Genomic DNA, 12,206 nt, shown 5'->3' with positions numbered 1-12,206 from the left:
TCATTTATTTTCCTTATGAAAGAAATGAAGTGCAACATTTCCTTTTTTGTTGTTTCTCACCAGACGATATATCTCTGCTGAACTTGGGAGAGTGGACGGAGGGAGTGGGGCTGAGAGAGAGCTACATCAATGTGAGAGAGATACTTTGATTGGTTTCCCCATGCATAATCCCCAACCAGGCCAGGGATGGACCCTGCAAACCAGGCTCATGCCCTTAACCTGGAATCAAACCAGGGATCCTGCAATGCCGAGACCGGTGCGCGACCCACTTAGGCACAACAGCCAGGGGGGTTTTGTATAATTTTTTTACTCAGAAAGAGCATTTGACAGCATGAAGCATAATACGAAGGTCAGAATTCCAGCCTGTTTTCAGAAAATGTGCCTTCATATATATTCATAGTCAATTATTTCAGTCAAAACATTATTCTTCAGCTGTATTTTAAATAATTGTAAGCTCCCTTGTCTACCTCAGCTTTACTGACATATTTTTAGCGCAGGTGTATAAAAGCATAGGTTTGCCAACTATTTTAGACTTTACTAGGGTCATGTCATACTGACATAAAATTATTCGTTAAGATGTTAAAGTATTGTTATTTGGTCACTGACTTTACAGGATGCACAGTTGGTGCACCGTCAACCCGAGGGCCCCCTCTGACTTATGGTGGAAGGAGTCTCTGGGATGATTATTACAGCCTCACAGGAGATGGGTATGATGGGGGGGGGGTGCATAACAATTACTGCAACAGCCGATGGGACACCTCTTTAAGAGGCCGTGAGTGTGATGCTGGTGGGGATCATAGGATTCACCATCTATGCAAGAGAGTGTGAATCATGCAGTGCAGTAGCTCAGCTTATTGAGATTCTCAAGGGCTGCCAGGAGGGAAGTCCCTGTGACAGATGAAATAGAAACTGAACTTAAAAATAATGTTATGTTATGGAAGGCATTTATTTGAAAAGAAATTGCCTTCTGTTATTTAAGAATGAATAGAAGCAAATGGTGGGTTTGGGGAAGAAACAAGAATTTTAGATCCCTTTGTGAAACTTCTGCATAGAATGCAAAGTTTGAATTCTTCAAGGTTGTTTTATAAGTGTTGATTTTAATAACTATATAATTTAATGTTTAAATTGAATATCTGTATTGTTAAAATATTCAGAATAAAGTTTTCCACTAAATGGGATTTCTTGTCTCATTTTACTACAAACACATAAAAGCAATGTGTTTGGATGGTGAGGTGAATTCTAGGCCCTAAATTTCCCAAGGTGTCTTTGGCCACAAGTGCATGAAGTCTTTGAAGTGAACTGCATACAAAATGAAGCATTGTGTTACTTCTTCATGGCATGCTGCCCTGTTTCCAGTTGTCGGGGGGAGGTAATCAAATGACATATTCTTGGAAAACCTAACTGGAAAAAAGAATTGAGGCACCTCCAACAAGGCTGTAAAGCAATTGTTCACCTCCTTCCTGTGGCGTTTTGTATGTCCTCAATCTTTAAAGGAATAGTATAAGTATGGAGGAAAAATTACATATGGAATTATATAAATGTTTGAACAAATCTAAATGTAAGCATCCTTTGGCTTATTGAAATGCCATCAGCACCTTTCTGAAGTGGGAGTAACAAGACTGAAACAGAATTTGCCACTTAACAAGCTTTCCTGAATATACCTCTGAATTAAATAAACAAAAGTGCCCGTCGATTGAGATATGTATTTTTCTATAGAACTGCTCATGCACTTCCTCTTCAACTTTTTGACATTTAATATATGCTCTCCACACATCGAGTTGTCTTGAAGCCTCAGTATTTTTATGAGTGAATGTCAACAAACGTCCCAAATGGGAAAATTTTTAAAAACTCACCTGTTGGACTGTTGAGTATATAGTTATCAACAAGCCTTCCAACTTCAATTTTAAAAATCTCCCCCAAAATGTTTGGTTTCTTAAAGTTATTTTTACTGGAATACTGTATGGGAAATTAATTTTGGAAGCTGGAACCTCAACTGTTGAAGGACTTTAATGTCTAGCCTTTTAGACTTGGGGATGGTAGTGGGACAAACCCTGGTCGGTATTGCTCAGTGAGCCCCTTTTACATTGCCAGCTGGAATGCTGCTGGATTTGTGAAATACCTAATAAAGCCATTTGGATGCCAAATTTACTCAGCTTAATTTTACCACTGTAGGTTTGTACTGATAACGTACTATGGTGTAGAGAAATACTAGACAAACAATACAAAACTTCGCATCATGAAATAGATCACTTTATATACAATCCCATGAGGAAGTCGACTAGAAAGGAAGATTAAAGGGGAAGAAGGAACAGCACAAAAATCCTGACCATGACAAAAGGCTACTTCTTGTATTTCTAAATGGATATTCTGGGTATCAAAACCTTAAGCTATGTACATACTTTTAGACATATTTATTGCCATTGATTTCACAGAGGAAGGGAAAGGGAGAAAGAGTTAGAACCATCAATGGTGAGAGAGAATCCTTGATTGGCTGCTTCCTATAAGACACCTACTGGGCTAAGAGCCCAAAACGGGGACATGTCCCAGTCTGGGAATTGAATACTGACCTCCTGGTTCAATTGTCAAAACTCATCCACTGAGCAAAGCAGGCCAGGCTTTGGCTCTTCTTTATTCAGAGTCTTCCCTTTGACATTCGTGTGCTCTAGCTGCCCTGTATCCAGCCTACCTGACTGCTGTGCAGATTGGTGGACTCTGGGGTACATTCTAGTAGTAAGGAACCTACTATGTGTGCCTTACTCTTTGTGCTTGTTTTCTAATGCCCTAGAGACTCTGCCCACAGGGCCTTCATGTACATGATCTCTGTGCACCAGCAGTCACCTCCTATCCAGGTCTCTTCTCTGCCCATCTTCATAGATGCAGTCTTTATCTAAGGTTTCTAAGCATCATTGCGTTGATACTATGCTTTTCTGAATATTTTCATGGAAAAGTCCAGATTCCAATATAGAATTTTTCTGGATTTCTCAGTTGTGGTCTCGAGAACAAAAAAAGCGTCAAGTGCAGGACACTTGGTTTTAGAGGCAATATGCAGCAATGAGTTCTGTTTTGTCTTAATATGGTGGGTTTTTAAAATTGATTCTTTAGAGAGAGGTGAATGGAGAGAGACAGGCACAGAAGCATGCATTCATGTGAGAGGGAAACAATGTTGGATGCCTGGGGACTTAACCTGCAACCTGGACATGTGCCCTGGCCAGAAATCAAATCAGTGAACTTTCTGGTGCACAGGACAATGCCCAGACACACTGGCCAGGGTGCACTGACTTTTATTTTCTTCCTTATCTTGCATCTGGTGGTTAATAAATACCATCAATGCTAATAACAGTGGGCAATTCCAGTGGAGGACATGCTGACAAGAGCTTTACATAAGTTGGCCCCACAGGTGAATCTCCCCACAAGGTAATGGGCACGATCTCTATGTGTGGAGGAATTAACACCCTGACCACAGGATGTTTTGCCTTTGCGCTTCCTCCCTCAGAACCTGCCAATTTTTATGCTTTTCCTCAAATGCCAGAGGTTCTGATTCCCATCATGGACACTACTCCCTGTCAAGGTGGGGATGGGGAGAAAAGATGCATGTCAGACAGAGGGACAGGGGGAGGGAGAGGGAGAGAGAATAATAGAGAGGAAGAGAAAGAGAGCGTTTGCTGTAAGAGATATACATTTTCTGACCCTTGTTCTCTTATCCCCTTTTATGGGGGGTGGGGAGCTCACCTACGGTTACAGAGACTTTGGCATTTTCTCTTCCCACTAGAAGAAGCAGATTGTGCCTGGCAGGTGTGGCTCAGTAGGCCTATGAACCAAGAGGACATAATTCAATTCTCAGTTGGAGCAAGGGCTGGAGTTTACGCCTGGATCTCTAGGTGGATGTGCAGGAGAAAGCCAACCAATGATTTTGTCTCATTATTGATATTTTATCCATCTCTCCTTCTCCCTTCCTCTCTGAAATCAATAAGAAATGTACTAAGAAATGGAAAAATGTGCTCATATGCTGATGGGCCCAAGCTAGAAGAGTGGAAGGTAGAAGAAAAAGAAAGGAATGGCAATAAAAAGAGAACGAAGGGTTAGGTGCTGTATGTGACAAGCTAGGAAGCTGCTGACACCCAGTAGAGAGCAGCAAGCACATGAGTGGCTGGCACTGAATGAGAGGTATTAGAAGGAGAAAAACCAGGACTGACTTCCTCACATTTTGGGAGACATATAGGCAAATGGAGCCCTGCCCCGGGCCTGGATGTGTGGCCTTCTCCCTAGGTGGTCCTCTGGCAGGCCACTCAGTGAGCAAACTGAGGCAGCCTAGGTCCAGAATGCAGTGGCAGGTGAGCAGGGAGCCTGTTCCATGCTGAGCAGCTAACTGTCCATTGACTGTGGGATCCAACAGCACACTAGGACATCTCCATTTCACTTGGTAGTATTGCCCCTCAGGGTGACCTTCGATACCCCCATCTCCTCGGGGTGACCTTCACCTGTGTCCACTTAAGTGCTCTCCAGGAACTGGCTTGAGGTTGTCCACTCTTCAGAACCGGGGTCTGTCACTGGCTCAGAGATGCTTTACCACCTCCTTGATTGATGGGAAGGAGGATCATGAGGGGAAAGTCTTCAAACATTAGACCATCCTCTACAAAAGGATGTCATATTCTTAGGACAGGACACAGAACGAAGCAGAGGTTTATGCCAGCTTAGTATTTTTCTGAAAAGAATGTAAATGTGTTTACAGGCCACAGGAACTTGAATTCAAGAAGGGGCTGGATCCAGGGGAATGACAGGCCTGGACTTGTGGCAGGCTGATGTGCCTTTCAGTACTGGGGGCCTGACTTGTGCACAGGGAAGCCCTACCATGGAGCGGCCACAGGCCAGCAATGGAGGCTCCCAGTGGGGAGGAGTTTTAGTCCAGGGACTGGACTAGTTACCTGTGATGGCCCCAGAGAAGTTGTACCTCGGTGGTCCTCACTGGAAGCCACTTGTTCCAGTCCCTGTGGATGCACCTTGTGTGCGCTGACCCACTGAACAGTCACAGAGGTGAGTGAGTAGGTACCGGTGCACCAGAAAGTACCACCAAACCAGAAAGGATAAATGGGGATGTGATCTCCTAGAACCAACATCAACCAGTCTAGTGTCTGCGCATCACGATGCTCATGCCTTCTTACTTGGCCAGTAACTGCAGGTGGGAGAGTTGGGTTAACATGTCATGGAGGACACCAGATGGTTAACATCCAGTTCTCTTTATTACTGACATTTATTCACAACCATTCAAGCAAAGGTAATCCCCGCATCTACCACCCAAACCTCAGTCGCTCCCCGAGAGACTCAGGTGCATATTTCTAACTCCTTAGGACAAATCTCCCCAAAGAAACCATCGAGTCCCCTGTTAGCATTTCCCCCCACCCTGAGTAGTTGTCTGAAACTGGCTGCTGTGTTCCTGTACGGTACACTTATGTCCGGGTTTCAGTGCTCAAGTGCCCAGAGTAAAGCCTATGAGATGTGCACCCAGCTGGACACTCAAGCAACAGGAACACAGAATGGGAGTTGGGTCAAGGAAAGTTCTACAGCCACAGTGAGGACAGGTGTAAGCGCAGAGCCAGATCATGCTGGGCCGCCCCAACTCCTGCAACATATGATTCAGCATGGCATGCATCTGGGCAAGTCGGCCCAGGTTGATGGTGCCGCTCCTTTCCTCGTAACTCTCCAGGGGGGCCGCATAAATCACGCAATTCAGCTTGCTCAGCCCAACAATGTGGTGAAGCAGGTCCTCCAGGACGATCATGGAGATAGGGTTTTCACAGAAACTTAGGGTTGTGAGCTGGGAGCAGTAGCTCAGGGCTGGCAGGATGTCCAGGAAGTGGGCATCCATGATCCCACACTTATCCAAGTCCAGGTCCTGGAGAGTGGGGGAGGCTCTCTCTAACAGAAATCGGAGTGACCCAGAACTGATATTGGTCAGGTTGAGCCCACTGAAACTCAGGCCTTTCAGCTGGCTGACGTTCAGTTGCTGGGAGAGATGTCTCAAGTCTCTTTCGAAAAGCAGGCAGTTAGTGATGGACAGGGTCGCCAAGGGGGTCCTCAGGCACCTGGGGAGACATAGAGCAGTTGCATGTGGGGGATGGACCTCGTGGGCAGAGGCAGGTGAGGATGATGCAAGCCTTCAGGGTAAAGAGGCCCATGTCACCAAAGCCTAGAGTGTTCCGGATGATGATCAAACCCAGGATGTTGCACAGTGAAAAGTGACATTCAAGTCAGAGCAAATTTGAGTGGAATCTTTCCTCATCTGTTAACTGCTCCGTGATGGATTCAACTGGATGAAACCTCACACACTCCATTTACTCATCCGTCAAGTGGAGTACATCATACAGCCCAGCCCAAACATACAAGTGTTGTGAACATAAAGGTGGGAGGTAAAGATGGGAGGAGCTCAGAAAGGAGCCTGACCCAGGGTCTGAAGCAGGAGGCAACCAGTGCATTTTAGTATTGGAGACATTTCTTGAAATGCCTGTAACTCGGGCTTCCTTCCAGCCACAGCCTAGACCCCTGTCACCATCATCTCTTAGCCCAATGAGACCTCTGGCAGTTGTGCAGAAAGGGCTAACCTGGGCACAGTCAGGCAACATCAAACGAGAGCTGACACCCTCCAGGAACTTAGATCACTGCACTGTTTACAAACCACCTATCCAATTTTGTAATGACTCCCTCTGGAACCCTGCATTTACCACGCATTCTGTTTGCAAGAGCCTATGGCAACCCTTGGCAGACAGGTGAGTGAGGCAGGTTTGGAGTGAAAGGCTGCCATGGCCAAATCTCTAAGTGCGGAACTTAACCCCTGAAATCTCACCTCTGATTGGCTTTCCCCTTGTCATTGCAATCCTCACTTGGTTCTATTGCATCATCTTCCCTTCCACACCACTTACAAGGATGCCCAAAGCTACCATCCCCTGGCCTGAAGCCTCCATTACGCCAATTCCTAGCAAGGAGTCCCTTTAGTAGCCTCTGTCCTAGTGCATATGTCCTACCTTTGTCTGGGAGGTTATGTCACAACATGCAAGGTGACAGAGTGGTGAACAAGACACTGACTGTGTGGCCCGTCTATTGGCTCAGGCACTCTAGCACTGCTGAGGGACGGCACACAGGAGAGCCCATTCACTGTGCACTGAAATGGAAAGGGACTCGCTCTGGTAGGCAGGGAAAGCTCGCCACCCCTCACCTGAGGATCTCGTCCAGGCGGCCTCTGAGGATGGAGACATCATCCAAATTGAGCTCCTGGAGGTGGGGCAGGCTGAGGAACTGAGAGGTGACCAGGCTAACACACTGCTCCTCCTCCTCCAAGGTGGTGTGAGAAGACGTGAAGACATGGGAGAGACGGAACCGGCGCAGATTGCCCATCTGGCCCAGGTAAGGAGCGAACTTCCTAAGGGTGGACAGCTTCCAGGTACAGTTTATCTCCAAATCCTGGACAGAGTCCAGCTGCACCATATCCAGGATGTTAGTGTTTTGCTTCGACATCGCAAAAACCTTCAGCTTCTTACAGCAAAGGTGCAGCAAACCTCTCCTCTCGCTGATTTTCTTAATCAGGTAGCTGAGGAACTCATCAAGGACACCTTTCTTGAGGCAAAGGTCTACTAACAGCTCCAGGGGGGGCAAGGGTGGATTTGGCCTGGCCGTTAAGCTGTGCACTTTCCCCCTCTTCCTCATGGGCTGCAGGGCCTCAGGCTCCAGCAGTGAGCACAGATGGGCTCTGGTTCCGGCCCACACGATCCAGAATCCCTGATGAACTCTCTTCTGTAAATTAAGCACCTGCAGTTTCCATCTCCTGTGGAGAAAATAGGAGTTATGCTGGGGTGCATTATGATAACAAGGAATAAGACCATGAGTCTAGGAATCTGGGCAGCTGGGCCAGACACCTGACTGGACTTTTGACTCAATGTCCCAGAATCACCTGCTCCTGGTGCGACTGGGATCCTTCATGGTCCCCATTCCTAGTACATTTAGGTGCCACCAGGAAGGAGTGGGCTCGTGTCCCTTCGGTCAACCTCGGCATTTTCATCAGCCTTATGTATCTGAAGCCTGTTCCCAGAATAACCCCAGCAGTGGCTCCAAGGCCTGCCTCAGTTCTCCCTTTGGCCCTGCACACTCCTGGATCCCAGCTGTAACTGCTCAGATCCCCAGGGTGCTACCAGGCTACTGAATCCCCCATACCTGTGTGGAGTGTCCTGGGCAAGCAGGGCATCGAGTCCCTCGAGCACAGCCTGCAAGATATCCTGGTAAGGCTGCCGATGGTTCATCAAGGCCCCCAGAGGGAGGCAGGGGAAGGGCCAAGCCTGCACCATGGCCTGCAGGACTCTGCTGTGCTTCCCAGCGAAGGCTGCCATGAACAGAGGTGGGAAGAGCTCCATAGGAAGCCACTCCAGAGCAGCGATGGCTGAGGCTTCATCCCGCAGCAGGCTCTGACATGCCAGTTCCAGGAGTCTGCGTGGAGCTGGGAGGCTCATCCCCATGAAGCTGCTATGAAAGAGATCATGGGAGTAAGTCGGGAGCAAGGCATCTTATCAGGCTGAGCATGAGCAATCCTGGACCTTCTCCCTTCAGAGGGACCAGCTGAGGGCCAAAGGCACTCCTCCAGCAACAACTGGAGCACCCCCCTAATTACCCCAACCCCGTTTTCTGCTTAGGGTCTCAAAGCCACTCAGCCCTGCCTCTCCTCTGCCACTGGCAGGACAAGAACCAGGCACCAAGGAGGGGTGAGATGACAACTGGACACCTCCCACTTCTACCCACTGGCTAGCTGGAATTCTGCTGTGCAGTGAGTACTGGGAAACCATAGAGATGATTCCACCCTTTCCAGAAAAAAAGTTTCTGAGGATCACTGAAGGACTGAAAACACCTCGAGTAGGGAGCAGCCTGTGGCACAGGACTGCCTCTTGCTAATTTCCAGGAAATAAAATAGATGGGGAAGATTAAGGAACACCCACACAATGGATACCATTGAGGCCTTTGACACATTTTAAATGAGGAATATAAAAGCAGGACAAACGTTTTCTGAAGCAAGGGGGAGCTGGAGGTGAGAAAAATAACGATTAATTCCAACATGTACATTTTACTGTGTGTCCCTTCTATGAATATTAGAATGCCCACTTTATACATGACAACAGATGGCTCACATGTCACAACTAAGGCTCCTCACAATAAGAGACTGCAAGCCCTGGTCAGTGTTGCTCAGTGCGTTGAGCATCCTCCCCTGCCCGCCAAAGGTCACTTGAGGGCTCCATTCCTAACCCCCGTAGGGGGTGGGCAGGAGCCAGCTGATGGATGTTTCTCACATCAATGTTTCTCTCTCTCTCTCCACCCACTCCCTTCCTCTCTTTCTAAACATCAATTGGCTGTTATGAAAGACTTTCATTAAGACCTGTTTTCACACAGACAGCCCAGCCGCTAAAAACTACAAAAAGGATTTTGCCACTTTGGCCTACAATAGGTTCCTTAGCAATACTTGACTTTCAGACACAGCGAAAACTTACCCTTTGAACCTCTATGAATGGCAAACGCCAAAACAGAAATCAAAACATTTTAGATTAAGGCAAACCTGCATCCAGAGGCAAAGGCAAAGTCCGCTCATTTGTATGGAAGAAAGGACAAATCTCTGGGTTCTTGGCCTGCAGGTCGTTGGGGACCGCCTTAGGCTCCTGACTCACCAGAGCAGCATGGTGCAGGGAGCCCTGTGCTCAGAGCTGGACATTGACTCTCACGCTCTAGATTCTGTTCCCTCCTTGGCCTCCTCAGAAGCCATTATGCCCCGTCTGACCACACGTTCCTTTTGAAGTCTAGCTGAAATGGCTACTTCCACCTGAGAGCAAAACCTTAGCCCTGGATCTCCAGGCATTTAATCCTGATGGGGTTTTGCACTCTCCACACCTCCAACTGAACCCTAGGTCCATTCATGAAAGGAAAAGAAAAGGAAACCAGCCTGGAAGTAGACTTGATGTGGGTGTTGGTGCCACATCAAAATTCCCTAATGTTCCCGTTAACACACCTTTAGGGAGACAGTGTATCGTCTGAAGAGCGAAAGAATTTCAATGCAACTGTATTGAGTACCAAACAGCCCCTGAGACTTGATGTTACCTACAATTGCAAATCCCGTACCCATTCAAAGAGGAACAGAGGGACAGTTGGTCTTCCAGATTTTGAGGAGCAAGTCTTCCCCAGAGGAGGTCAGGCCAAAATCACATCTAGGGATTGATCAGGAGAAGGGAGGGGCTGCACGTTTGGAATGGGACAAAGGAAATTACCCAGGACAAGGTGAACATTGGGGAAACTCAAAGACACTGACTGCATCAACTTGAGAACTTATAAGGCTAGTGGTGAAGAAGGAAACTGGGTGGATCCCTTAAACCCAAGCTGACGGGGGGTATAGGCAGGAGATTCTGTCACCCTTCCTCTGTGGAGGTAAAGGGCATTTCCTCTCAGAAGAACCAGATCAGCTCAGCAACCTGGCTTGAGAAAATTAAATGTGAAAATGTGGGTTGTGGTGAGGCCAGAGGAGGGGTGTGGCAGCTGAACATGGGATGTGACTTATACAATTCTGAAAGCCACTGAGGGCTGAGAGTCGTGGCTCTTTGGAATCTTGGAGGCACAGTGAAAAATAAATGTGGGCCAAAATACCTGTGTATCCTTACCAAGGAGCTGCTACAGAGGGCATTCATTTTAGCTCAAGCATCCTATTACACATCCCAACCTTTCACAGGCAACAGGTTATTCCCAGCCAAGTTCCAGGGGCCGGGGCCCTAAACATGACTGCCAAAGTCTGTATAAATAACTAATGTTTGCTCAACCCCAGGGAACAATCCATGCAAATTTGGCTTCAGAAAGCTCCTTCTGGGCCCAGGCCTAAAACTCTCACTCAGATTGTGAGGGAAGATGTCCTCTCTCAGGATTAAGCACAGTGCACTGATACACCTTCCCCTTCAGAAGATTTGAAGCTGTACTTGGCATGTAAGGATCTGCCATAGTTTGGGATATCCCCATGCTGTACTGAGTCACACATTGGATCTTTTGAAATCCAGGGAGACACAGACAGAGAGAGAGCCAGAGAGCAGGGGGGGAGGGGGAGAGAGAGAGAGAGAGAGAGAGAGAGAGAGAGAGAGAGAGAGAGAGAGACGCAGAGAGGAGCAACTTTTCTGTAGGCTCTTCTGTACCCCCTGCATTGTGATGCCCAAACAACTTTCATATTCCAGGCAGAGGGACCACGTGACAGATTACCACAGTGGTGTTGACCTGAAAATTCCAGACTGGCTGATGAGGTTTCTGGAAGTGGTTCAAACTGAAATGAGGTCAGCAATTGAGTCTAGACTTGGTATCATGGGCTTAAAGCCGGAGAGGTGCCACCTGGGGTGAGATTTTCTCTTTAACACAAACATTACATGCACCAGGCAGAAACTGGAAAATTGGAGGAGCCCAAGCTCAAGCAGCTTGTATGAGATCCCAGTGTCCAGGAGATACAAGGAGGCAGGAGGGACCACTTAGAATGACCTAGAAACAAAGTGTGAGCGAACATGCCTTCTTCATGAGCAAGAAATACTCCTCTATCCACCCCCCCACCCCCCATACGGAGCCTGCTTTCCCAGGGCATGTGCTGTGCCACTGAGGGCAGGAGAACTTCATGCCCAGTATTGGACAGGCTCCGCCGACTCCCAGCACCCACACATGAATTTGGGGGATGTTTTCACCACATCCTGGTCTCTTGCCACCTGCAGGGTCATCATGGCCCTCACTTATGTACAGGACACAGTAGCCTCTGAGCCCATGGGAAGGGCCCTCCTGTGCAACCGCCTTCCCTAGTCACAAAATAGCTACTGTGATCCCAGGTCATCTGCCCTTGTGACCTCTTTTAAGAAAGGGGGTCCTTAGAATGTGCTCCAAATCTGGGACCCTCTTTATGCATCCCTGGAATGTCAGTCAGCCCATCAGGAACCTGATGCTGGGGACACCTACTGACAACAGAAATCAGGAGTTCTCCCCAATTCTTCTGAGCTGTTTTGGAGAACGTGACAAGCTACAGTGTACAGAAGGAAAACCAACATCCCAGCTGCCTTTCTGGAACCAAAGAGGCACCAAAGAGGCAGGACGATGCCCTTCCTGGGTTCCACAGCAAGCCCTGCCTCTGTGGGCCTTCAGAGGCCCTGGGGACCAGTCCTCATGCATGGGCCTTC

At 47.8% G+C, this 12,206-nt stretch overlaps 1 protein-coding gene across 1 annotated transcript; it reads right to left on the bottom strand.

Annotated features, from left to right (window-relative positions):
* Positions 1–2,246: 2,246 nt before the first annotated feature.
* Positions 2,247–8,492, bottom strand: LOC308512303 (melanoma antigen preferentially expressed in tumors-like; the record flags this gene model as incomplete). The annotated part of the gene is made up of 3 exons (XM_081082088.1): positions 2,247–2,278; positions 5,560–6,118; positions 8,367–8,492. The coding sequence occupies 3 exons, from the start codon at positions 8,490–8,492 to the stop codon at positions 2,247–2,249; spliced, it is 717 nt and encodes a 238-aa protein (XP_080938214.1).
* Positions 8,493–12,206: the final 3,714 nt, after the last annotated feature.

This window comes from Myotis nattereri (genome assembly GCF_964212035.1).
Source record: "Myotis nattereri genome assembly, chromosome: Y".
NCBI lineage: Eukaryota > Metazoa > Chordata > Mammalia > Chiroptera > Vespertilionidae > Myotis > Myotis nattereri.
This window is presented reverse-complemented; position numbering and strand designations above follow the sequence as displayed.